The following is a 27,706-nucleotide window of genomic DNA, read 5'->3' on the forward strand; positions in this document are numbered from 1 at the left end:
TTAAAGACCTGTGCCACCATGCCTGGCTCACTTTTGTTGTTTTTAAGACAGAGTCTCACAATGTGACCCTAGCTGTTTTGGAACTATGTAAACCAGGCTAGCCATGAACTCTGAGCTCTGTCTGCCTCTGCATTCTGGGACTAAAGGTATGTGCCACTACACCTAGCTAGTTCATCACTTTCTTAACAGGGGTTCTTGTGTCCTTAAGTGAGATGTCTGAATATTTGCTTATTTGGTCCTTTAATCCTGTATGTAATCCAGGAATTAACACTGCTGCTCTGCAGACAAGGAGACCAGACATTCATCAAGCTGATGTGGTCAAATAAATAACAGACCTAGATTACAAGCTCTCAGAATTACATCTCCTGTGCACACCTCCCTCTCTTTCTCCCCCTCTCTCTCTGTCATAGGGTAAATAATCTAGTAATCACCCAACCCCCATTTTTTTTCTCTGTGTAGACCTGGCTGTCCTGGACTCACTTTGTAAACCAGGCTGGTCTCCAACTCACAGAGATCTGCCTGCCTCTGCCTCCCTGAGTGCTGGGATTAACGGCCTGGACCTCCATGTGCCTGGCATAATTTTTCTTAAAATGAACTAATGGATGTAATGGAAAAATGTGATGATATCTATTCTGGGTTGTCAACATGATCATATCTGTCATATCTGGAATAACTAAAACCCAAGCAGCTGGGCACACCTGTGAGGGGTTTTTCTTAGTGGGATCATTTGAGTTTTTCTTAGTAGGAATCATCATCTTCCTTAAGTCTGGGCTACCCTCTCTAGGGGCAGACTGTATAATAAAAGACCCAGAAGGAGGAAGATTTTGCTTTTTTCCTGCTTGCACCTAAGTATCACTGGCAGGTTCATTCGTTTACAATATTCTAGTCAACTTCTTCTGGATTCTAAGACATGCTGGTATCAGCTGAGGCATCCAGCCTGGTGGACTGAACAATTGGGTTCTTGGACTTTCTGTCTGGAGACAGCCATTGTTGGATTACGGGGGACCACGGCCTTTAAATCACTCTAGTAAATTCCATGTATGTATGTATGTATGTATGTATTATGTATGTATATGTAGATATAGATTTATTTTATCAGTTTGGTTCCTCTGGAGAATTCTGACTAATACAGTGAAGCATATTTGAGCGGCATTTTAAAAAAGTTTGGTAAGAAATAACCGCCAGCCTGACGGAAGAGCTCAAGTACGGCCTCTCCCCTGAAACACACATTCTAAGTCTAGACAGGGATTCGTGTCTGTAGAAATCCCCCAACATTGAAACTAGCCGGGAGTAAAAAAAGGATTTCCTTGACATAGGGACGGTTAGATTGCAGTTCTGTTGAAAGATCAGCAGTGGCTGTGATTCGGTAACGGAAAGAGGTTATGTGTGTAAGCCACAAAGCTTCTTCCTTAGGAAAGCTCTAGAACAGGTCGCTTTTCTTTCTCCAGCTCTGGCCACCAGGGCGGGCGGGCGTCCTGCGCCTTTAAAAATCTGGTGGCTGTCGCTTTCCCCTCTCCGCCCCGCCTCCCGCGATACCGGTGGCCGGGACGACCGCCTCTTTCTCCTCACGCGGCTATCCTACGGGTTAGCCGGCCCATCCGTCACAGAGACGCGGCCCGTGATTGGTCGCTGCGTTTCGGGCCGCGAGGCGGGGCGGGAAGGCCGGAGAAACTAGTTTGTTGGCGACGCCGGTGCGGTTCGGCTGCGGGATCGCGGCCGCGACTCGGTGGGCCGACCCGGGGCGGCAGCAGCTGCGGGGACTGCGGAGCGCGTGGGTGCCCACGGTGAGTGCCAGGTCCGCCCCGGGCCGACAGGGGTCGTCGGGACTTGTCACCGGGACCGCGACCCCGCGCGAGGAAAGACCGGCGGGGCGTAGGACCGCGGGGCCCGGCTCGCTGCGGCGGGGAAGCGGGTGCTCACCCGGAGGGCACCCCTCGGCCGAGCCTGGGGTCCCGGTATTGTTCTGCACAGAGCTCCCGCCAAGGGAATGAATTGTTTTGCAAACGGATGTTACGCGCGGGCGCTGCTGCCCTCCCCCGGGAGCGTTTGATTCATTGAGTCCGTTGAGTCTCTCTCTCTCTTTTTTAAAAAATTACTATTGATCCTAGAAAGAGGAAGCCGCTTGTCCTCGAAGATGCGAACCGCGCAACTCTGCGCCCGCACCCAGCCAAGGTCCGTGCTCCGGTCTTGTGCCTAGGGAGGGCCGAGGGGTTAAACAAGACAAGGGTAGACGGCACGGCCTGGTCGTATGGCCCGCCCCGTAGGGTCCTTCCCGTCTGGGAAGTTGTCTGACAGGGGAGAGGAGGTGACACTCCCGGAGTCACACCCACCTACCCACATAGGTGGTGGCCAACAGATCCTCCTCATATTCCGTCCCCCCACCCCCCACTTCCCTTGCTCAACCCTCTTCCCATGCGTTACCCTGGCGCGAGAGCTCCCGCCGCGGTCAGCAAGCTCCCATTTGACTGGTCTCCTTCATAGTTGTATGAGAAGATTCTTTTTCCTACTGGGGAATCCTGCCTCCCGGGGCAGCAGACACTTTGGGAGTATAACCGCTTCAAAGACACCAAGTGCATTCACACAGTCTAAAAAAAAAAAAATTTTTTTTTCTGTCTTGCTATGTAGTCAGGCCAGCCTTGAACTTGAAATCCTCTGGTGGGGCTTACAAAGCAAGTGCCACCATATCAGTCCCGAGCTTGGGGCACAGGAGGTTGGGGGAAGGGGGCGACTACCCAGCCTTTCAGGTTCATCTGTACGTTGAGGAGTGCTGAGGCCAATTGGCCAAGGCTCACTGGGCATTACTCCTCCCTCCCTGCTGAGGCAGGGCCATCTGCTTTCACCCTAGACTGGAGTACAGCAGGGAGGGGTGGGGTCTTGGGACCTGACCCTCTAGTATGCTGGGTCTCTTCTTTCATGGGTGACACAGTTTTGCTGTGAGGATTTTTAATGGGTGTTGCCAGAGGCCTGTGTCTGGGGACAGAGGAGGGAGGACCCAGGGTGCTCTTATCCTACAGTAGGTTTGGCCCTTCTAAGACAGGGGCTCTTGAGTTCACAGGCTGTCTATGGAGATTGGCAAAGTCAGTTTTGTCCCAGGCCCTGTAACTACTGATATTTCAGTTTTGAGTCATTTATCAGCAAGTGAGCCCTGGGAGACTGTTTAAAGGAAGTAGGTGGATGGAAGAAACCTTTGTCCTGTGCCTCAGGCTACAGCTGGGTTCCCTGTGCCATGCAGGGAAAGAGATGTGTGCAAGTTGCATGTTATACAGTGGCCGGATTCCTGTTGGTGGCCTCTTTAGCCTCTGGGCACCAGTGTGGCGAGAGAAGAGCAGGAAGGAAAAGGAGTAATGGCTCTGTGTGTGGTGTGCAGTGAGAGCAACCTCCTTCCTCCTGTCATCTACAGGGAGGAGGATGGCCCGGAGCAGTGAACATGGTATGTACAGGCAGTTCATTTATCTGATTTGTTATTCGAGCAGACCCTGCTTTTAGAGAGAAGGGGTTGCTGGCCCATGGGGTGGAGGCTTGCAGAGAGCCCCAGCGAACAAGGCAACAGGGAGCTGGGCAAAGTGTGAAGGCTTCCGGGAGAGAGAAAAGATAGCAGAGGTTTGCTACAACCTGGATTCCATACCCTGGGCTGAAGCCATTGTTCCTGCCATCCATCCACACTCTTCCAGAGCCAGCTAGGATGCCCGCTTTAGGCACAGGTGACACCAGGGAAAAGGCAGATGGGAGGTGACCAGAAGATTCATTCTTGGCTGTGGTGGTGTGACAGTATGGGCAGCCGTCCGTCCAGGTCCATTTGAGGACCTGGCTTTTGAGGGACTCCTGGGAAGAATCACGCTGCTGACCAGCTCACTGCTCTTGTCCTGGGTCCTTTTCTCGCTTGCTGGCAGTACAAGTATGCCCTGGGCAGGGGTGTATACACACACACACACACACACACACACACACACACACATCCCTGCAGAGTTGGCACCAGCAGAATAGTGGTGGGCCACAAATGAATTGGCCGATTGAGATGCTGGTTTTCATTTAATGTGGTAAATTTCATAATTGAATTGCCTCTGCTGACTCTGTGCCAGTGAATTCTTTTCGAGGCCAGGAAACACTTGGGAGCCACGTGAGGGTGGCCAGGAAGAGGCAGAACTTAACGCATCCCCAGCTTACAGAAGCAGCAGCCCGGCAGGACTTAGGATTGTCTGCTGCTGGCCGGCTGCCCCTGCAGGCTGTAGCCCCTCAGCAGCCACTGTGCCCTGAGCAAGCCTCTGCTGGTACCGGTTCTAAAGGCTTCTGAAGCTGGCACCTGCCTGCCTTCTAGGTGTCTCTGGGGCTGATAGGACATGGATGCAGGCACTGAGGGGGACAGGGACAGATAGGGACTTGGAGGTTGGAAGGGCTTCCCCTTAAGTCCCTTCAGCACAGGTCAATGGAAGGAGCTCAGGCTGCGGTTGGTCTGGGGTTCACACACTGCTTGTATCTCTGTAAGGCTGTCTGGAGGATGGTATGAGATGAGGCCTGCACTGTACAGCATTCCTGGGAACAGAGTCAGGCGTCTGGTAGGCTGACATGCCCAGCCCCCATTCCTCCTTGTTCCATCCTCCTGACACAGAATGGAGGTGGGAAGCTGCCCTTCTCCCTTATCTTTCTTGCTCTTAAACCTTCTCCCCCCACCCCCCAAGCCCTGCCTTGGTGCTCCTTTGGATAGTAAAAGTTACCTTTGTAAGCATTTGTGGCCCGTTCTTTAAAGTGACCATTTCTTGGGCTGAGATGTCCTCGTTGATAAGAGTGCTTGCCTCAAATGCACAAAAGCCCTGGATCAAATCAGGCACAGTGGCACACACCTGCATTTTCGAAGTAGAGACTGGGGGATTAGGAGTTCAAGGTAAGCCTGGGCTACATGGAGCCTCGTCTTGAATTCCAGAACTCAAAATGCTGTCGAGGCAGGCAGACCTGTGTTCCAGGACAGCCTGGTCTACATAGTAAGTTACAGAACATCAGGGATACAAGTGAGGTCCTCTCTTAAAAAAAAAAGTTGTCAGGCTGGGCGGTGGTGCCTAGCACTAGGGAGGCAGAACTGGGTGGATCTCTTTGAGTTGAATGAAGGACAGCCTGGTCTACAGAGTGAGTTCCAGGTCAGTCAGGGTTACACAGAGAAACTCTGTCTTGAAAAACAAACAAACAAACAAACAAGTGTCAGCTTTGTGGTCTTAGAAATCCAAGTTAGAGCTAGGTGTGGGAGTGTACACCTTTAATCCCCCAACTTTGAATCCCAGACTGTGGGCAGCTAGGGCTACATAGTGAGACCCTGGGTAAAATAAATAAATTAACTGAGAAATTGCATTGTACTTTCCACAAATGCATAAAAATGTCCTAGTCATTTCACACTGATCTGCCCCCATGTTCTATAGACTGCAGGGTATTACTCTATTCCAGCTCAACCAAGGGTCCGGGCCACCTCTACCTCTTCAGCCTACAGTAGGATTCCTTAGACCCAGAAGTTGGTGTAGGTGATGTTCTGCCCGAGTGACTGTCTGCAGGTCCCCTTGCCACTGTGGGTTCAGGTGGCTCTTCTAGAAAATGGATAGATGCCTCCCAGAGCGTTCCTGTTGACTGTTTCACTGTCATATCCCAGGCCTTGCAGGCTCTAATGCTAAGCAGATATAAGTCAGCGTGTGATGGGCAGTGTCTGAGACAAGGTAGAAGTCGGGAGCTGGGTGGGTCCTGCCTCCAGCTGTACCTCTGAGTGCTGTGGGCATTTGGGGCATTCTCCCTGCCTGGACCCTCCCTTTTTCTGCAAGCACTTCTGCTTCCTTACCAGTGTGTGAAGACTAAGTCAGGCCCTATTGGTATCCCCAAAGGAACAGGGATCTTCTCCCCTCCAGCCTCTCTCAGTGCCCCCTCCCCCCCATTGCTCCTCAGTTGGGGCTGCCCTATGCCTATGAAACTGGGTCAGGGAAGCATCGGTCTGGGCCCAGGGGAAGCAGGCATGGGCTCAAAGGAAAGTGGCACATAGATGACTCATTTCCAAGGTTTCCCTTGACTTGTCCCTGGCAGAGAACTGGGCATCAAGTGTGAGAAGATCTGGGTGATCCCCTCTCTCTAGCTTATGGGATGTCCCCTGGGCACAGAGCCAAGGGGGGGAGAGATGGACAAAGAGCCCAGAGAAGCAGAAGGGATTATGGGGAGCCCAGGGGGGCAGGAGGAGGAGGCTGAGTGCCAGGCTTTGGCAAGGATGTGCCTGCAAGACCAGTTGGATGGCTCCTCCCACAGAGCAGGGCCATGGGAGAACTGTGGCTGCGGAAGGCTGCCTGAGGACCACATCTACCCTGGCTGTCACTCCACCCCTCCACCCCCCAACCCCCCCTGGTGGTTGCTTTCCATGTCAGTCATGTGGGCAGGAGCAGATTGTAGGGACAGGAGGGAAGCAAAGTCTAGCACTTCTACCTGTTCCTGTTGGGCTCTCAGAAGAGTCTGAACAGAGATCAGTCTAGGCTGGGTGGAATTAATTCCCTAATTAAGATAAAGTGATTCTTTCTTTGTTCAAACCCCAAGATGAACTGCTTGCCAGGTTTGCATAGCCAGAACAATTTGTTTGGGCAGGGGTGAGGGTCAGGAGGCAAGGAGGTCTTTTCTAGACAGCCAGGGTAGCAGCACCCAGAGTCTAGAGTTGAAGCTCTTCTGGGCCTGAGAGAGTCCCTTTCTCCACGCATGCCTCTGTGTGGATTTACATCTTGGAAATCTGAAGGAGAAAGGTATAGTGTTCTGTTCTGAATGGCTTGCCTTGCCCCTAGTGAGGAAAGTTGGACTCAAAGAGTTTACATTGGACCTCAGCTTCTGGTATACAGGGTTAGTGGTCAGAGGTCATAGCTCAGCTAGGGTACAAGCTGGAATGTCAAAAGACTGCCCTTTCTGTACAGGAGAGGTAAACAAGTGGACATTGTTAATCTCATTTTCCAGATGTGTCCAGTGGGCATGTTCTGTCATCCATTTTCTGCCAGGTTCTGGAATTCGGCAGAGAACAGGGTGATTCCCATTCTCCCGAAGCTCCCAGTCACGCGGTGGAGGCTAACAACAGGCAGTGCCAATGAGTGCAGCTACCTCAGAAAGGGCTGCAGGGAGAGTAGACTGGGAGGTTGGAGGAAGGGGGACAGGACAAGGAGCATCTCTGGAGACAAAGGGGTGGGAAAGGCCTCTCCGGGTGGTAATGTTTGAGCCAGAGAGCTGTGTTAGGTAGGTAGCATAGAGTTCAGAGGCTGGGATGGCATGGGTTCAAGGCATAGGGCCAGGCTTCCACAGAAGGTATCTTCTCAGGAGACCAAGGAAAACACTGTGCTTTTAAGTTATATTTTTTAAAAAATTAAATATATTGACAGATTCTTAAAATAAATGAACAACATAGAAAATCAATGTGATATGAAAGTCTGCCTCCTTCTTGGTGTGTTCCACAGGTAGAGATTGTGTATAGTTTGATTTTCTATGCTTTGACCTTCTTTAACACTGTTTAGCCTCTATCATGGCCCACCTACCAGTCCAACCATATTCTGGCCAGACCACCGGCTTTCATAGTGTCCTCTAATGAGAAACTCTGGGGTGGCCATTTCCCCCATACATTCAATGAAGTCTTAGAAGTCTGTGATCCTGCATCTTTAAAAGCAGGGATGGCAATTTTAAAATTTATTAAAGTCATAGGCCTTTCACAGTTTTCCTACATTTCTCTTCCATGCTTGATATTATGCACATTTTAAGGCTTAGCTGATACGGTGGAGCCAATCTCATTCCTTAAAAAGAAAATACAGTCAGCTATCCAGTTTTATTCAGTGTTTTTCTTTTGACTGGGCTTTTCCAGAAGATCAAGGTTCTGCCTCCTATTGGTGTCCTGGCCTCAGCTGGGGATTGAGTGAAGCTCTTGGCTGTGTGTGCTCATCTGTGAAATGAGGCCCTTTAATCCCGACCCAGCCCTGCCCCCTGCTTGCTGCTGTGTGCTCTGTCTGGGAAAACATTTCTGAAAGGTCCTTTTCAGCTCAGGAGCTCTCGAACATTGGAGGTATGCTTTCTTCTAATGGATGCCTAGTGTCTGAAGGCTGGGGCATTTGAATGATTGGGAACATTTATTTTATTTTATTTTATTTTATTATTTTATATTTTATTTTATTTTCTGAGATAGGGTTTCTCTGTGTAGCTTTGGCTGTCCTGAACTCACAGGGATTCGTCTGCCTCTGCCTCCCTGAGTGCTGGGATTACAGGTGTGCGCCACCATGACCGGCTGAGTGGGAGCACGTCTAAACAGTATCTTAGTGACATCAGGTGGCTTTGCCTAGGTGAAGTGCACGTGGCTGTAGGTGTGTTGTGTGTGGAGCCTTACCTGGCCCGAGAGAAGGTTGGCTGGCTTTGGGGGTACTTCATAGGGGGCTGGCCACCTGCTAGGGTAAATCACCGAGTTAGCAGGGCAGGGCCAGCTCTTCTAGTCCATGGAAGGGTCTGGAAGGGGTGTCTGTGAACTGAGGCCCCAAGCTGCAGCTCCTTACTGCGTGAGTTGTGCGTTGTATGTTACCGTGAGGGTCCTTGCCTGCTTTCCTGTGGCAGGGAACTTTAAAAGGTGTAAGAACTTCAAAAGGTGTACTTGCGTTTGACTGGGAGACAGGAAGAATGTGGAGACGGGAGACTTGAGGAGGAGAGGTAGATCTTGGACTGTGGAAAGCCAGGCTCTGCACGTGACAGACCTTGTGACTGAGGAGTCAGGATGGCCAAGCTGTACAGCCTAGTGCCTGGTGGAGTGCATCCTTGCTGGGACTCAGTCAGTGTTGGCCAGGCTCTCCTGTCCTTTCCTGGAGTCCTTGTTCTCTCCCTTCAGAAGCAGCACCGGGTCTGGCAGCGATTGCTGTCCTAGGAGCTTAGTTAGAACTCTGCCCCAGAGTAGGTACCCGATGGGACCATCAGTTGCCCTGATGGGAACAGACAGAGGCAACAGAAGGCACAGTGTGATCCCAGCGTGTTCCTGTGGGAGGCCTCCTGAAGTGTCCTTGTATACAGCTTCTGAGGGGAGGGGAGCTGAAGGATGTTTCTGCAATTATGGCCCCCCTCTGGTTGGAGTGCTGGGTGTTTGGGAAAGGGGAGAGGGAGTGCAGCACTCAGAGGCTTTTGAGCAGGGGCCCCAGCGTGCTGTCATGGCCAGCTTTTCGGGCAGGTTTGGCATGGAGTGGTAGGCTGGGTCGCTAGGCTTCCTCTCAGGCACAAGCACTCGCTGGGTTATCTGTGTTGCAGGAAGTTGTAGTTGCTATTTTTATCAACCCAACTAGGTCTTTATATTGAAAGATGTAATTACAAGCAAAATGTCAGGGTTTGCCTGGCTGAGACTGAGACAGGGACATTGCACACAAGTAGTCACTTGGTGTTTAAAGGAAGGCCCATTTGATGGACACGCCCTGGTTACAGGGGGCTTGCTCAACTGCTTCTTGTGTCTCCAGTTTCTTTCCTTTTTTTAGACTGAGCCTTAGGCAACCCAGGCTGGTCTCAAACCGACATACTTTGCAGTCAAGGGTGACCTTAAATATCTGATCCTCCTATCTTCATCCCGTAAGTGACGGGATTACAGGTGTGTGGCTCCGTTTCCCGTTTATGTGGTGCTAGGGATCAAACCCTGAGTTTTGTGCTTGTTAGCCAAATACTACCAACTGACCCGTAGCCCAGCCCTACAGATTACACTGAAGTATGAAAGAGGCCTTTGCTGAGTTCCCCTAGAAAATTGCACTTGAACCCAATTGGCTGGCCATGTAACCTTGGAGGGAGCCTGGGGCTTTATTGAAAGAAAGTTGGACTTTTATTGAAATTACTGAGACCCTACTTGATGCTAACCTACTGGGCCAAGTGCCCAGGACAGAGATGAATAAGCAGTTTTGGGAGCCTTCTGCTCAGTGGGTTGTCCCTTAACCTTTGGCTAAATACCCGATCCGTTTAATAGACATGTTTTCAGGCTAGAGGCCTACTGGGCCTTACAGGGCAGCCGCCTCTGTCTCCTGCTTCACTTTCTGTATCATCAGTTATTCATGGTCAACTGGTTTGGAAACATTATGTGGAAAGTTCCAAAAATCAGTAACTGACAAGCTTTACAGGGGTGGCCCAAGGCTGCCTTTAGATTAGCAATCTTCCTGCCTCAGCCTCCTCCTTGGTTTTAGGGTTATAGGAATGGACCATTAATTCCAAGCTAGTCTTTCACCTGGCCTAATTTTTAAGATTCTGGGAATCATTGGGCAGTGGTGGTTGCACACCTGTAATCTCAGCACTCAGGCAGAGGCAGGCGGATCTCTGTGAGTTCTAGGCCAGCCTGGTCTACAGAGAAACTTTTGGGACAGCCAGGACTACACGGAGAATCCCTGTCTCAACAAAGAAACAAACACACAAACAAAGAACCAAATGATTCTGGGGATCAAATGAAAGTCCTTATGCTTGTTCAGCAAGCACTTTTACTGACTGAGCCATTTCTTTGTTCATTGTTCATAGAAAACTGTCAGAGTTCATTGAGGTCAAGTTCACCTAGCCACTCCTCTAAGGGCAACACTCTTCACAAGAATAAGAGTGCAAACGGAGATCAGGGGATGCTCTCCCTGGAATTCTGTCTGCCCAGGGCTAGTGCTGATGGAGGAAGACCATGTCGGTGCTGGCAGCTGTCATGAGCTAGACCAGTTCGTGTGCTCTCGTTTGACTGTAGGATAGTACCTCAAAGGAGGGACATTATTTCACTACTGTTTTCCAGATGACAAAAGCAGGCATCTTAGGCAGCCTGGGATTCGGAGCTAGGAACACTGTCCACCCAGCACCTGCCAGGCTGCTCGAGGTTAGCATCCCTGGCTGGACTTTTGCGATTTATGAACAACCATCCAGAGAAGCAATGGAGGTGCTTCTCCCTAGATAGATCTAAAAATGATTTTTGTTTATGTCAGCACAGGCTGTTCTCAAACTTCCTATGTAGTCCAGGCTAGCCTGGAACTCAAAGTGATTGATTCTCTGCCTCTCAAGTATTGGGGCTGTATGTGTGAGTGACCTGGCTTAAATGGTTAAGCAGGGGCTTGGAGAGATGGCTCAATGGTTGCAGATAAACCTGGATTCAGTCCCTAGCACCTACATAGCTGCTGAAAACCATCTGTAACCCTAGTTCTAGAGAATCTGATGCCCACTTGTGGCATCCAAGGAACCAGGCAAGTAGGTGGTTCATAGACACATTCAGGCAAAACTCTCACACACATAAAAATAAAGTCTTTGAGAAAGTTTAAGCATGAAACATACCAGTTATACCTCCAGTAATATGGTTGACACTGGGAGCCTGTTGTACAGACAGGCTGGACATCTCCATTCTTACTCCAATGGACAGCACTTTAGTTTAGGTCCATGACATGGAACTCACTGAGCATCTAGCACATACAAAGGAGACACAGGATTCTGCCGTTGGAGCTGCAGACAGAGATAAGCACCGTAGGCAGTGGTCTGCAGTAGAACACGGTGATCATCAGAAGGTGGTCACGGTCCAGCAGAACAAAGGGTGTATTCTTGTAAGAGATGGCACAGATAGGTGACCCTCTTGCTATGGGTGCAGTGCATAAGGACCTGGAATGCTTGTTGAGTTGATTTTCTTAGCATCTTCTATGTATGAGGTATGCTGAACAGCCAAGAAGCCGGGGTTATGGGGTGGAGGGATTGTGGGGGGAACTTGAGCTGGAAGGGGAGAAGAGAAGAAGCTGGGGTAGGTTGTAGATCTGGAGAAGAGGGAAAAGGTTTAACACGGCTTGAACATCCAAGTTCATTGAAGGCCTTTGAGTAGGAGACATTGAACATACAAAAGCATCCATGAGTGAGTGAGTATTTATGGGCATCTGTGTATTTACTATACATATATATATTTAATCTGTAATATTGGGAAATATCAGCTGCAGTGCTCAAGCACAGCCTCTGTACTTTGGTTGGTGAGGGAGGCCTGTTATTTGGGGGTAGAAGGAGGCGAGGCTGTGGTGAGAGACGCTTCTGGCAATGACAGAGGAGCAATCGGTCAGCTGGGGGTTGGAGGGCACCTGACGGGATTTCTGCAGCCCAGTCACTGCAAGGTGCTGCAGGCTGGGCAGTGGGGAGAAAGAATGTGGGTATGGGGCACAGGTCTCACAGCTCACATTGCTTGGGTTGTGGGAGGCCCCAGGCTCATTTGATCTTGAATACTGACTCCGGCCAAATCTTGGATGTGTGCATGTTGGTCACCTCCCCCAATGCTGCCTTCATGGAGCTTCTGGAAGTTGCAGAGAAAGTGTGGTTAATGTGGAGGAGTTTTGCAAACCACTGTCAAAGTGGCGCTCCTCTGAGGGCACCCAGATGGAAACACTTTGCACAGCAATGCTAAAACATTGTCTGCCTTGTTCGCTTGCTCCTGAGTGCATGATGCAGGGAGCCAGTATTTTCCATGTGACCCAGGCACCAGGTTACAAAACCCTGCCTGGGTAAAGGATCCACTCAAGGTGCAGGCTGGAAATGTGGCAGAAGACAAAAGTTCACTGATCAGGTTCAAACTCCGCACTTCAGTGACCCATAAAGAAACTGCCAGTGGTCAGGGAAGAGTGGCCGTGGTTGTCTGAAAAGGCTGTATCTGGGTGAGACTGGCTTTCCTTCCTGTCCTGTAATCAGAACACCTTAGATTGAAGGTCTCAGCAGGTAGAATTCAGCCAGTGTTCCAGAAGAAGTTTTAGATTGATTTATGTAAAGCAACCCTGCCCATTTGAATATGGTGTGTGTGTGTGTGTGTGTGTGTGTACATGTGTAAAGGTGTGTAGTAGTCTACAGCAGACACTAAGCCCAAGGTAACGCTCAGACTCCTCATTCATGAGCTCTGAACCTCTCCTGGCCCTTTGGAGCCGGGACACCAAGATGAATTGAAGGAAGATTACCGCGAGTGGAAATACTGGGTCAAAGGGTACCTACATCTCATTTTGAAAGATGTTGCCTAATTGTTCTCCCAGGAGGTGGTGCTGGCTGCCTTCTTCCTTGTACTCCTTGAAAGGAGCTGGGGCCAGCAAGGTGGCTGGCTCAGTGGGTAACTGCCTGCCGCCAAGCCTGAAGACCACAGTGCAGTCGCTGGGACCCACATGGTGGAAGGAGAGGCCAGTGTCTGTAAGTTGATCTCTGGTTTCCACATTCAAATTGTGACACATGTGCTCCCAGCCCCAAAGATAGAAATAAATGTAAAATTTTAATTCAGGGAGAGAGAGTGAGCAGGCAAACTGGGCCTTGGAGAGTGTATGGTCTTTGGAATTGTCAACATGATCTTCTTGGAAGCCAAGGATTATGGAGAAGCAAGACTTCTAGAGACAAAAGGCAGTCCCCTCGTGGGAAATGGCTGGTAATTTTAATCTCATTTATTTTCTCTGTCCTCCTGTGTGTTCCCGGAGGAGGCTCATAGAATTTGCTCTCTAGGCCAGTGTGTTCTTAATGGCTCCATCTGTGGGGCCAGATTTCAAGAGAGGCACCCTCCTTCTGAGTATCCACGTATCTGTGAGCCCCACAGCTCTCCAGGCTATCTGGTGTGCTGTGTAGGGGGCTGCACTGGTCCCTCTCTGGCACCCTCTGGAGAGGAAAGAAGTGATTTCGTCAGATGGAAGAACCTTAGCGCTCAGGTTTCGTTCCTCTTGGCTGGAGTAATGGTGTGCTTTCTACTGGCCTTGCTGCCATCTGGAGCTACAGCTGGGCATGTAGATCTGGGCCCGAGACAGTGGAGGGGAGCAGGTGGTGGCCTGCGAGAGCTGAGTAACACCTGCTGCCTGCCCTGATGGACTCGAGTCTTGTAGCTGGGAGAAGCCTCTTTGATGTGGGCACAGCAGAAGCAACTTGCAAGACACATCTGCCATTCTTCTCCCAAGAACTTCTCAGGGGAAAGCAGTAATTCAGCCAAAGCAGCCATATTTGGGTTTGGAGTAAAAATTAAATACAAACCCTTCAAACACTGTGAGACCAGATTAGGAAAGTGTCCCACGTGAAGTGGAGGTAAAAGTAGCATGAAAGAGCATTAGTATCTGCAGTGATTGGAGTTTCAGTGTTACACAGGGCTATGGATTTAACCTGTTGCCTGTGCCCAGCCCCACTCTAACCATTTAGAAATGTTTATCTGTGGTTAATGGAAGTTTTTCTTGTTGCTTCCTCTCTCTAAATCCCTTTACAACTTTCCTCCAGAATTTGCCTATGACATTTTAGTTATGTTTTAACGTTTATGTATTGTGTGTGTGTGTGCGTACATGGGTGTAGAGGTCTGAAGGCTACTAACAAAGCATTGGTCCCATTCTTCTACCATGTGGGTTCTGGGGGTCGTCTTAGGTCATCTGACTTGGCAGCAAGTATCTTTACCCACTAGGCCATCTTGCTGACCCAAGTTTGATAGTTTTTAGACTGGGTCTTACTTAACCCACGGTGGCCTAAAATTCTCTGTGTAGCCAAAGACCTTGAATTTCTGATCCTGCTGCCTCTATATTATCTGCTGAGAATATACGTATGTTCCATCACATCCCAGATTAAGAAGTGCTGAGATCAAACCCAGGTCCTTGTGTGTGCAGGTTCTCTGCAAACTCAGCTATAGCCACAGCCTCTACTACATTTTGAAAAATTATGTGTCTGGGTGGTTTGTATGCATGTCTCTGCATTTGCATACCTGGTGCCCGAGGAGGCTAGAAGAGGCATTGGATCCCATGGAACTGTAGTTACAGATGGTTCTGAGCTGCCAACTTGAGGTTAAAGTAAAACCAGGTCCTCTGAAACAGCAGCCAGTTTGCCCCTTGCACTCCAACTCCCATTTTAATACCATTTGTCTATCAGTAGAAAAAAAAAGGGGGGGTATTTGTGTGTGTGTATGTGTGTCCCAAAAATGGATTTATTTCCCCCAAGGTGCAGGCATACTATTCTAGAAATTGTCACCTTCACTCTCACACATTACGTCACTTTGTCCTTTATGGTAGAGCTCCTGAGGGTGGGTGTTGGTATAGGCAGGACACCAGGCAGAGGTGGGCACTAAGCATCTTGAACCAGCCAGCATGTGGGTCTGACAGCTTTTATTCAAGGCAGGAAGGTGAGAAGCTGGTCAATTCCACACGTCCTCTTGGGTTGGTAGACAACTCTGGGCAACTGCCCTATCTTGTCCCTAAGGCAGCATTTTTGGACACAGAAAGCAGTGACCAGAGGCAGCCCCTGCCTGCCCCCGACCTCAGGACAAGTGAGTTTGTTACTGTCATGAATCTTTCTTAGCACCCGGCACCATTTTTCAATGTTAATTGTCCTGACTAGATAGACCCTGGGTGAGAAGGGTTGCTTTGTGGAGAGAGAGAGTCTGTTAACATGGCAGGCTGAAGCCCTCCTCTCCCACCTTGTAGTTCAGGGGAAGTAAGTCAGACCTGGAGTCTAATGGCATGTCTCCCCAGCCTTGTGTTGGGCTCACGTAATGAGGGTGTAGGGGCCCAAGCCAGAGAGACCTGGCTCTGTCCCAGTCCCTGTGGGCCTTTGGGTAAATTTCCTAACATCTCTGCCTGGTTTCCCAACCTGTGCAGATATGATTGCACTTGAGGGCCGGGGTTAGATGAGTTAACAGGCAAGGCTGTCCACCAGAGTTATGGCAGAGCTGGTGTTTCTGTCTGAGTTAGTGGGGTGTATGGCAGGATTACACCTTCTGGCTTGCTCTGGGCCTGTGAAGTTGTGTGACTGGTTTTGGCCACAGAGATAGGAACAAAAGGGTATGTCTTTACAGGCCAGGCTTTTAATCAGCATTGCCACACGTTTTCCCTCTGACACAGTGTCTGGTAGCTTGGTGACAGTTCTCTCCGGGTCCCTGGGAGTAACCCAAAAGTGAAGATGAAGCTTACCAGAACCATATGGTTTTGCCAGGACGCTGCTATCTGAGGGGTGTTTGTTGCTGCAGTGCTTCGTCATCCATCCTGACTAAAACAGGTTGTACTTGGGTCTCAGTGTTAAAACTTATATGTGAAATTCCCAGCAAGAGACAGCAGTGTGGGTGGGTTGTGGGGAGAAAGACAATGTTACATTTTCCTCCTGTGGATTTATATTTACCAACGTGTGTATGCCAGAAGCTGGAGATTTATTTTGTGGGGAGTAAGGGGACCAACAAGAGGGACCTTGGGAAGGGGCAAATATGAGCAAAGCACAATGACATGTATGAAAAATGTAATAATGAAGCCTGTTCTTCTGTTTTGTTTTTTAAATTATTATTTATACAGCATTCTGCCTGTGCACCAGAAGAGAACACTGGATCTCACTGTAGATGGTTATGAGCCACCATGTGGTTGCTGGGAATTGAATGCAGGACCTCTGGAAGAGCAGCCAGTGCTCTTAACCTCTGAGCCATCTCTCCAGCCCTGTTTTATTTTTTTTTCAAGACAGGGTTTTTGTTTATAACATCCCTAGCTGTCCTAGAACTCTTCATAGACCTCTGTCTCTTGAGTGCCGGGATTAAAGGCATGGGCCACCACACCCAGCTGCCTGTTATTTTCTTTAAATTTTTTATTTACAAATTTTATAAGCACAATATGGCTTGGCCACCTGGCAGCTACAAGTTGGCCCTTTCCTGACCAGAATTCCCTACTGATCCTTTGCAGCATTGCTTTATCCTTAGCTGAATTTCACAGGCTTTGACCCTTTTCCTCCTCCTCTGGTCCTGCTGCAGAGAAGGCAGAGCTACTCCTCTGGGAAAGGCCCTGTAAGGTCCATGACCTGCACTGTTCCAGGCCTCCCCACTGTAGTGGATGAGAAAGCACCAGCCTTGTTGGCATCCGTTTCAGGTAGATTTCTAGCTGCAGTCAGCCTGAAATGTGGTTATCAATTATGGAGGTTAATATGGCCATTCCTCCTCAAGCATGCTTACCACTGGGCATGGCAGGTGGTAAGCTAAAAGGTCTGGGGTGGGCTGGGTGAAGTTTCACATTCCTATTATCTCATCACAGAAGAGGCTGAGAATTGTAAGTTTGAGGCTAGCCTGGACTACACAGTGAGACCCTATCCTGAAAACAAAAAGCTGTGATCGTTTGCCCATCCTAAGACATTGCTGGCAAGATGGGGAGGGAGCCAGTGTGGAGGCCCTCACCTGTGACCTCACTGACTGATATGGAGGTATCATGTCAGGGGCATGCCCAGGAGAGGGTACCACATCACGGCTGGTCTTGACCTCAGAAGCAGGCCGACCACCTGTTGGAAGCAGGCGTGTCCTGCCTGTGAGCTCGGGGCTGAGTGTTAGCTTGATGACCTGAAGAGGAAATGTGTGTACAAGTTGTAACAAGTTGTAACAAGCACTGCTTCTCTGTCCGTGCTAGACCACAGCTGAGTCAGCCTATTCCTGTGGGGAAGGTGTGGGCAAGCAGGGCAAGAGGTGTGAGCTCAGAACCATGAAGCTGAGTGGAGGTCCCATCTTCAACTCTCAGGAATTCACTTCAGGCTTCCCAAAAGAGCCATGTGTGCCTCGTGCCTGTGGTTCAGCCCTCAGGAGCCACCACAGAAGATGCTGAGTGTGCCACCCTGTCTCAAGCAAACAAAACCTTTTCATGAACATTTGCTGAGAGCTTTAGTGCTACTCACCCCTAACTGCAGCTCCCAGGAAGCAGAGGCAAGCCGACTTGAGTCAAGGACAGCCTGGTCTCAAAAACGACAAAATGTCAAACAAGTCCAAAGGAAAATGTGCATACAGTAAAAACATAAACAGTTCCAATCAACTGTATTTTAATTGATTTTGTTTTCTTTTTTATTTTGTTTTCTTTTTTTGAAACAGGGTCTTTCTATGTAGCCCTGGCTGTCCCAAAACTTTCTATGTAGACCAGACTGTTCTCACTCATAGAGATTCTGTCCTGCCTCCCTCTGCCTTCCAAGTGCTAATATACTGCATGTGTCACCATGCTGGCAAGAAAGCAGCTCTCTTAATGTATATGAGTGCCTATATAGGTAGGGGTATGCGTACATTGAGTGCAAGTGCCCTCAGAGGCATTGGGTCTCCCTGATATGGATGCTGGGAACCAAATTCTTGTCCTCTGGAGGACTCTTCATTATGTGTGGGTGTTTTGCCAGCATATACTGGTCATGTTGGTGCTCAGTGGCTGTAAGGGGCATCAGATTCCCGGGGCTGGAGTCACACACAGTTGTGAGCTACCATACGTATACTAGAAATCAAACTCAAGACCTCTGGAAGAGCAGCCAGTGGCTGAGCCATCCGTCCAGCCTTCATTTACATTGGAAGTGTAAAGCAGGCTACATGCCTTTTTTGCAGGGAAAGGGGTTTCTTGTTTTGGTGGTGTGGGGATGGGCATAGGGTCTTGTGGGTGAAGTGCCTGTGTGAGATGTGTTAGAAGTGTATATAAAAGCTTGCTTTCCCATGGGAAAGTGGGAGCACCAGGGTGCATTTGTCTAGAATGACCTATGGCTCTGGGGCAGTTATGGAACTTGTATTTTATACCCAGCTAGATTCACCTACTTAGTGAGGGTTCCAAGTGTGTGCCAGACATTGACTGGGAAGGTGTCCATGCTGAGCATCACTGCCTGGGTGTACCTCTAAGTCCTTCACTGCAGTCCCAGGAGCGACCCACACCCAGCCCGCTTGACCTAGAACCTTTAACATGGATTTAGTATAAAATAGTACAATCATTAAAAACTGGCTTGCCAGGCGTGATAGTGCACATTCGTAATACTAGTGCTGGGAAGGCAGAGGCTGGCAGTTTGAGGCCAGACTGGTCTATAGAGGGAGTGCCTGGACATCTGGGACTACATAGAGAGAGCTTGTCTCAAACCACCAAAACCAACCAACCAACCAACCAACCAACCAACCAACCGAAAGAACCCCACCAATAAAACCCAACTCAGACTTCAAGAAGTAGGCGGTTGGTAGATCCTAAGATCAGAATGCCTGTCATTTTCTTCATTCAGGACAGTGTAGTGACAGCAGCAACAGAGAGACAGCTGGCTGAGTGAATGGGTTGGCCTGGTGTTGCTGTAGCTGTAGTATTCATCTCATGTAACTTTGAAACATTGTCAAGTGCCACGGCTTTCACTGGTACTTTATTGTTGAGGAAAATGGGTGCTTATGTACCACTGCAACCAAAGATGCGTGTCCAGGCAGAACAAAGCTAGTCTCGAAGGACAGAGGAAGGCCCAGGGCCTTCTTGCCTTCAACATGCTTGGAGATGCAGGCAGGAAGGCTTGGGTCCCTAGAGCTGTCCAGAAAAGGGCAAGGAGGAGGTGGGGCCCTTGGAGTTGAGTGTGGGCAGGAGATCCTTTCTGACTGGTGTCATTCCCCCTGCAGGTGGGTTCACAATGTCTGTCAGCGTTCACGAGACCCGCAAGTCGCGGAGCAGCACGGGCTCCATGAACATCTCGCTCTTCCACAAGGCCTCGCACCCCGACTGCGTGCTAGCCCACCTCAACACCCTCCGCAAGCACCGTATGTTCACCGATGTCACGCTCTGGGCCGGTGACCGAGCCTTCCCATGCCACCGTGCAGTGCTGGCGGCCTCCAGCCGATACTTTGAGGCCATGTTCAGTCATGGCCTGCGGGAAAGCCGGGACGATTCGGTCAACTTCCAGGACAACCTGCACCCTGAGGTGCTGGAGCTGCTGCTGGACTTTGCCTACTCCTCCCGCATTGTCATCAACGAGGAGAACGCAGAGTCGCTGCTGGAGGCGGGCGACATGCTGCAGTTCCATGACGTCAGGGACGCAGCCGCCGAGTTCCTGGAGAAGAACCTCTCCCCCTCCAACTGCCTGGGCATGATGCTGCTGTCGGATGCCCACCAGTGCCGACGGCTCTACGAGTTCTCCTGCCGAATGTGCCTGGTGCACTTTGAGACGGTGCGGCAGAGCGAGGACTTCAACAGTCTGTCTAAGGACACGCTCTTGGACCTCATCTCCAGTGACGAGCTGGAGACTGAGGATGAGCGCGTGGTCTTTGAGGCCATCCTGCAGTGGGTGAAACATGACCTGGATCAGAGGAAGGCCCATCTGCCGCTGCTCCTGCGCAATGTGCGGCTGGCCCTGCTGCCCTCTGACTGCCTGAAGAAGGTCGTTTCCGGGGAGGCCCTCTTCATGGAGGACGAGCGCAGCAAGCTCCTCATAGACGAAGCCTTCCGATGCAAGACCAAGATCTTGCTGAATGATGGTGTGGTCACCAGCCCCTTTGCCCGGCCTCGCAAGGCGGGCCACACGCTGCTCATCCTGGGAGGCCAGACCTTCATGTGTGACAAGATCTACCAAGTGGACCACAAAGCCAAGGAGATTATCCCCAAGGCGGATCTGCCAAGCCCCCGGAAGGAGTTCAGCGCTTCGGCCATTGGCTGCAAGGTCTATGTGACCGGAGGCAGGGGCTCTGAGAATGGGGTCTCTAAGGATGTCTGGGTGTATGACACTGTCCACGAGGAATGGTCTAAGGCAGCCCCTATGCTGATTGCTCGCTTTGGCCATGGCTCAGCTGAGCTGGAGAACTGTCTGTACGTGGTGGGGGGCCATACCTCCCTAGCAGGTATTTTCCCCGCCTCCCCTTCCATCTCCCTGAAACAAGTCGAGAAATACGACCCGGGGGCTAATAAGTGGACTATGATGGCCCCAATGAGAGATGGTGTCAGCAATGCTGCGGTGGTGAGCGCCAAGCTGAAACTCTTTGTGTTCGGGGGCACCAGCATCCACCGGGACATGGTGTCCAAAGTCCAGTGTTTTGACCCCTCGGAGAACCGGTGGACGATAAAGGCGGAGTGTCCCCAGCCTTGGCGATACACAGCTGCCGCCGTCCTGGGCAGCCAGATCTTTATCATGGGAGGTGATACAGAGTATACAGCAGCTTCAGCCTATCGCTTTGACTGTGAGACCAACCAGTGGACTCGGATTGGGGACATGACTGCCAAACGCATGTCCTGTCATGCCCTGGCTTCCGGCAACAAGCTGTATGTGGTGGGAGGCTACTTTGGGACCCAGAGGTGTAAGACCTTGGACTGCTATGACCCCACCTCAGACACGTGGAACTGCATCACCACTGTGCCCTACTCCCTCATCCCCACTGCTTTTGTCAGCACCTGGAAGCATCTGCCTGCATGAAGGGCACCTGCATGGCCCAGCCAGGTGGGTCCTCAGGAGGGCGGGAGAACCCTCTGGCTTGTCTCCATTCTATGTAGCGGTTGCCATGTTTTCCCGGGAGGGTCTGATTAGCATTGGAATAAGGGAGGGATTTAGGGACAGACAGCCTGTTCATACCCTACCTCTTCTGACACACTTATGGGCTTGCCGGTGGGAGGCAGACTATCTGTCTCTCGTGAGGTGCAGGGATGAAGGGCCTGTGTAAAGCAGGCAGCCATTCTGACGAGGTGAGGTGGCGGCTCTGATTCTCAGAGCAGGGCTAACCACAGAACAGGTGTCTGTGAGCCCCGCTGTTGTTCTCAGTACTGTGAGTGTTTAGGAAAATGAGCCTGGCTGGAGGAGAGCCAAGCAGCTGACTCATCAGGTGTTCTCTGGGTAGCAGAGGCATGAGAGAGACTCTGAGAGACAGGTCTGCTGTGGCAGAGAGCCTAGGGACAGGAGGGGACAGCAGAGTGAGTAAAGCATGGGGAATGGACTCCCATGGGCCAAGGTGGGGTCAGGTTGCGTGTCTACTTGAAGAAAGAAGAAAAGGCCTTAGAAGAGGACCCTTGCATTCACTATTTGCTGCCTTGTGCTCCTATGGCATAAAGGAACCCAGCATCCCAAGCCTCAGTGGGCAGACTGCACAGGGAAACAGTGCTCCTGAGCTGGGCTGTGTCAGATTCTGCTGAGCCTCCAAGGCAATGTTTGTTTGTTTGTTTGTTTGTTTATTTATCACCTCCAAGGCTCTTAACAGGCCTGGAAGACCTCAGATGTCTAAGCATGGAGTAGCTGATTCCCAAAAGCAGTCAGAACAGGACTTGGTTCTCTTTAAGACTTTTGGGCTTGCTTTGTTTTCTTTCTCCCGAGTAAAGGAGCAGTGTCTACGTCCCCAGGGGAGCAAAATTCAAAGGGATAATGGCATTCCAGTACTTTCTATTCTTGCTACTGGTGACTTAGGAGTGTTTTGTCACCTGTGGGATGGCGTCGCCTGTGGGGCAGAGGCTCCTCATGTCGGTGACCCTATTTGCCTCTGGAGCCTGAGCCCACTTCTTCCTCAGGAAGTGGGCAGGTACCTTACCCATCCTAGCAGAGGCTCTACCCTGTCACTGCCCCGTGGGAGGGGCCGCTGGTCCGAACCTGTTGTCAGGAGCTGCTCTGCCTTTAGGCGAGGCTCACATGGCACCCTGTTGCCTTGACCCTGGGCAGGCTTAATTCAGAGACTCAGCATTCTCATCTGGGAAAAGGGAATGGGAACTGCTGGGCACAGTTCTCATGCTACGAGCTGTGAGGTCCTCTTATGTTTCTGGCCCATCCCAGATGGTTGTTACTCCTGTGACTAGGACAACTAAGCATGTCCTGAGTCTTGGACAAGCTTCAGTCATTAGCCTGCTTTAGATAAGGAAGTGGGCCCAGAGAGTGTAACTGCACATACCCAATCAGCCTCAGATTCAGGTAGGAAGCCACCCCCAATCCTCAGCACACGTTCCCAAGGTGGTGATGAGTGTCCTCGTGGATTTAGGCCTGCTGAGCATCTTCCCAGAGTTCAAGATTGCTCCTGGAATCAGCTTTCGCTTTCTTGGCCTCGGCAGTCTGGCTACACCAGAGCAGGCTCTCCTCCATCTGGATGGACCTCTTGACCTCTGTCTCCAAGACTGACCCTGAAGTGTTCCCACTCTGCACGATTCTCCTTTTGTCAGCATGTTCGCACAGGTCAAAGACAAAGAAGAGACCCACAACACAGCAGCAGGGCGAGAAGCCGATATGCAGGACATGCCTGTCACTTCTTGGGTCCTGGGAGCCTTCTGTACCCCTCAGCCCCTATGGCATGTGGATGCAACTCGGCTACAGACCAGGGCCTGTGGTATGGGAGGCAGGGACCCCAGTATAGGAGAGGGCCAAACACCTTAATAGAGTCAAGGCCAGAAGGGGCCAAAACACAGTATGCCTACTGTCTTTCTGTGCATTCCTACAAGGGGACAGGAGGAAAATTCACCTGTACTGAGCATGGCACTAGCCAATCAGCCGTTCGGGGATACCCAGCCTGGTACCTCACCTAGGCCTGGTTCTCTGTTCCCCTCCAACAACTCTGGCCCTGCTGATCCAGCCTCTTCTGCCAGGTGACCAATAGGAAGGTCCTGGCAACGTGTGCCACTATCCCTGTTGCCCTGGGAGCTCCACCTTTGCCTGGTTTCTTCTATAGAGGTACTCTGTCCATCCTTCTAGGCTTCAAGGCAGTTCCAGAGGCCACCAGCAGCAGTCCCTGAAGCCCCTGCTCAGTGCCCCTGTGAGTCCCTGTTGCCCCGTGCCTGCTTTCTCCATCCCAGGCACCCGCTTCAGGTCCTGATGGGAACCCCACTCTGGCCATGTCTCTTTCTCTCCTTTCCCTCTGAAGCCTCCTGGAAGCTGCTTAAGTAAGGCTTAATCTCCTGTGTGCTCCCTCCCTAGCTTCCCACCCAGCCAGCCTCTCACTGCTGCTACAGCTGGCCCACTTTCCCCTCAACATTACTACAGAGAAACCTAGAGTGGAGGGCTTTCTCCAGCTTTCATGGCCAGTCCTGACTGGCAGGAGAGTGCCTTGGGGAGGTCCTTCATGCAGAGGTCACTTGTGCCTATGTGAGACCTAAGAATAAAAAAGACATCAGCGTAGGTAGAGACTTTATCAGTCACCTGCAGGATGAGTTTTGCCAAGGCCCGTCACACACAGGGGTGCAGACAAACACTGACCTTGAGTCCATTTTTCAGCTGGAGGACTGTATTTCACAGATGAGAAGAGCAGGCTACGGAGAAGAAACTGACAGAGTTAGGGGCATAAGACTAAGACCTTGGGGTGGGCCAGAGGATAGTCACTCATCTGGAGCCATCACAGGAACTAGAGAGGGTGGCTCACACTATCCTTTCCTCATACAAGCATACAGGGTTCCGGGTGGGCCCTGGCATGAACATTGCCCGTCTGTGGCACTCTCCCGCCAGCTAGGCCTGTCTTTTGAAACCCAAAGTCCTGGCTCTGGTTATTTCCTTGTGGTAACATTGAGGCAGGATAAAGTGGCCCAATGCCTGTGACACTGGGAGTTCATGTTGGCTAGCCTAGAGCATGTTAGGATTGTTAGGGGCCTCAGGAACCCTGCTGGAAAACAGTATCCTGCCTGCCCTGCCAGTGTCTAGGACATCCAGGGCCTCTGGAGATGGCAGCGTTCCTGTGGATCAGCACCAGCCTGTCTCTAGGAACTGCAGCAGTGCTGGGGGTATATTTCTGTTACGGAAAACTTCCGCCATTGGAGCCTCAGTACTGGCATATGATTTTGCGCTAAGGTTTTGTAAACACACAGAACTAAAGGAAAGTGTCTTGTATTGGGGGTTTCACAACTGTACAGCTCACACCAGTGTGCAGGTTACATAGTTCTAACTCTATGCTCCTGCCAAGCTTAGTGATGGTTTTGCTTCCTGCAGTGCCTGCATGGGGACACAGCTTAGCATGGAGCCTGTCCCACAAGCACTGCTAGCCAGTTAGAGACGGGCCGAGTCTATTCTGCCTTTACAGGTTAGAGCCACCATGTGGCTTGGGTACATCTAGCCTTGGCCTCCGCTGAAACCACATGGACAGCTGGGCTGCCTGGGAACAGAGGACTGTGGCTTCTCTCCAACTCTCTCACTGCCTTAGGTTCTTCACCTTCCATGCCTGTCTCTGCCTTGCCAGCCCTGCTGTGTCCTACAGGGTGTCCGAACTTGATCAGCATAGGAGCTGTAGCCTGGCCACCATCCCTTCCCAGACCCAAATGCTGAGCCACATCCTCTTTAGGGCTGGCCTAGGACTGGCCTAGGACTGGCCTAGGGTTTTGTGGAGATGCCCCTGGGGTTCATCTGTAGCAGTGACCATCAGTAATTAAATCAGTGTTTCCTTCTTGCTTCAGGAACATTCTCCATGAAGCCTTCAGCAAGGAGGGCTTGCTCCTGGATCCTTGCCAGGTAGATATCTACCATCCTCATTTCCAGGGCAACCATTGATGCCCCAAGTGACTGAGGATGGATACAGCAGGGGATGTGAGCTTCATGGCCATAAGGACAGTCCCTCCTCATTCACCACTACATCCCCATACCCTGTCTCATGGCCTGGCATCTAGAAGCTGTGGTGAATTTTTGTCCAGGCCACAAAAGAGCATGTCTCTTGTCCACAGCCTGTTACCTGCCCTTCATCACACCTGCCTTCCTCCTAGCTGACGGACTTTGCCTGCCTTGTGAGCCTGTCTCACTGGTCCGCTATTGTATACATTCTTACAGCATCATATTTTCTCCCATTTTCTTCCTTCTGATCTCCCCTTCCAGCCAACTCCTGCCTTCTCATCAATTCTTCCAATATTCACACATAAATAAAATAAAGGACCCAGCTCGTATCTCAATGTTAGTAGTTTCTTTTTGTCTTTAGGTTGTTCCCGGTGTAACCATCATATAATTGTTTGCAGCTTCTCTAGGGAAGATGATGCCTAGGGACCATAGCTGCATTTGCTCCTAGGTCTTGGAGGGAATACAATGACAGATGGTGACTCTAGTCCCTGAACTGTTGAGGGTCACATGGGTAGCATGTCAAGGCCTGAGCCCGAGCCCTGGGAGCCTATTGAATGTGGCCAGGCTAGGACAGAGCAGTGTGGCCATTCCTCTTCTCCCTCTGCTTCATCCACAGGCTTCGTGGTTCTTCCTGACTTGGCTAGAAACTGACAGCACCAGCTCCGGGTGGCAGCAGCTCAAGCTGTTCTTAACACTAGGCAGAAAAGTGAAGTTCTCCAGCGTCACCTGTGCTCCGCTTCCTGAGCTGCCAGCGGCTTATGTGGAGAGAAGCTTCCAGAGGCGTGGGCCGTCACCAGCAACCCTGGCTAGGGAGATGACATTCACACAAAGCCTTGAGGTCACCTCTGCCAGCCAGGCCTGGCAAGGGCTGGCAGGGGAACAGCAGGGGTCCCTTGACACCAACAGCACAGCCTTTGACTGCAGGGCTTCCTGCGGAAGGTGGGAATGTTGCTCCATACTGTCCTGGACATCAGGGAGCCGAGTTCAACTGAAGACGTTTTATAAGAGACAGAAACCCCGGGGCAACCCAGCCTCAGGGGGTATCCACAGGCTCCACCAGCAGATAGCACCAGACACCTAAGGCCAAGGGGAGACTGCCTGCGTGCCCTCTGCCAAGCACTACCCCATCCCCCTAAGGGGTGATTTTGGGAAGCTACCATGAACATAGGACAGATGCTCTTGACCAGTCAGACACTGCTGGGGGTCCCTCAGCAGGACTCTAGGCCCCAGGGAGCTGGTTGGGGTCTCAGGAGACCCCCTCGCCCCAGTTCTGTGTCCTGTCTCCTAAGAAGAGAACGGTCATGACCCCATGGCCACTACAGTTCCCACAGAGATTAGATTTCTGTCATGTGTGGTCTAGTGCCAAGGCTCTTGTCACACTTCCTATCCTCCTTGGCACCAGCCGGCAGCCTGAATCCTGCCTGTCTGATTCTTGAGCTCAGAAAGAAGGATCCGAAGAAACTGCCCAAATGTGTTTCTCAAGGATTCCACACCAGTTCCCTGCACTGGGTGCAGAGGCGCCTTCTGATGCCATTCTGGACGCTAGACTCACCCCTTGCTTGTCTAGCCTGATTTTGGGGGGACAGGCGCTCTCGGTTTCTGGCACAGGGTGGGCAGGGTACCATAGCTGGTGGCTTCCCAGGCCATTGTTGCATCTGGATGGAGCGTCCAAAGTGGGTTCTGTTGTTGACAAAAGTGGAGCCACAGTCTAGACCAGTTTGGTCAGCCGTCAAGGTCCTCGAGGCTCAGCCCGGTACTGGTGCTGTGAGTGACTTAGTCACACACTGGCCCTTATCTGAGGTCCAGCTTGTTTTTCATTCCACCTCCTGGTCAGTCCTTCTGGAGAACTGCAGGCTTTTGGCCTGTGGACCACGTTATCAGGACTCATCACTCCGCACAGCACAGAGGACCTGGCCATGGTGCTTGCCTGAGCATGGGCGTTGCTTTTATTAGTTTTCTAACTTAATAAAAGTGAAGAAGTTCTTGACCTTATTGCCTTGGCTGTGTGAGTTTCTAATCCAGAGTCCGCCTGTTTGTGGGTGCTGTCTGTGCATTACAGGCATCTTTTCCCCTAAGTGCCTTCACTGTGTTAAAACAGTCCTGTTCAGTAGGCCTGGCTTGTGCAGTACCCTGGGGGCACATTTTTGTGAAAGCCATCTCAGTGCTGTGAAGATGATCATGATTAACTCAGCCAGTGGCTGTTGGTCCTCATGGTTACACTAATGCCCTATGGCTGCTGTCCTTCCACTACTGTGATCTGTAAACACCAGAGTATGTGCTGGTTAGATGCAGCTACATGAGCTGGGTGGTCTAGCCTCGGCACCCCTCAGACAGCACAGCCCAAGGAGGCCATGCGAGGGTCCTGAACCTGATGCACCACTATGAACTGGATATCCTGGGAGCACCAAGTCTGAGCGACTGCTCCATGCTCTCGCCTGCAGTGGCATTCAGCAGCATGCAGATTCCTAGCGGGAAGCACTTCAAACGTGTCACCTCCCTCAGGCTGGAATGATCACTCCATTTTACGAACCAGGAGCTTCTC

General features: G+C 51.0%; 1 protein-coding gene across 7 annotated transcripts; it reads left to right on the forward strand.

The window, feature by feature from the left end:
• The first annotated feature begins 1,650 nt into the window (after positions 1-1,650).
• Positions 1,651-27,156, forward strand: Klhl25 (kelch like family member 25). Of its 7 annotated transcripts, XR_002477465.2 has the most exons (6): positions 7,978-8,041; positions 12,990-13,140; positions 15,801-15,954; positions 19,304-21,108; positions 25,014-25,068; positions 25,781-27,156. XR_002477465.2 is itself a non-coding variant. In XM_021664662.2 (5 exons), the coding sequence occupies exons 3-4, from the start codon at positions 15,879-15,881 to the stop codon at positions 21,082-21,084; spliced, it is 1,857 nt and encodes a 618-aa protein (XP_021520337.1). In that variant the 5' UTR covers positions 7,979-8,041; positions 12,990-13,140; positions 15,801-15,878; the 3' UTR covers positions 21,085-21,108; positions 25,781-27,156. The 7 variants fall into 7 exon arrangements, 6 of the variants coding, with proteins under 6 accessions (XP_021520339.1, XP_060223362.1, XP_060223361.1 ...); XM_021664662.2 differs by lacking the exon at positions 25,014-25,068 and having other exon boundaries at positions 7,979-8,041; XM_060367377.1 differs by lacking the exons at positions 15,801-15,954; positions 25,014-25,068 and having other exon boundaries at positions 7,979-8,041.
• Positions 27,157-27,706: the final 550 nt, after the last annotated feature.

Source organism: Meriones unguiculatus, chromosome 14 (assembly GCF_030254825.1).
Source record: "Meriones unguiculatus strain TT.TT164.6M chromosome 14, Bangor_MerUng_6.1, whole genome shotgun sequence".
NCBI lineage: Eukaryota > Metazoa > Chordata > Mammalia > Rodentia > Muridae > Meriones > Meriones unguiculatus.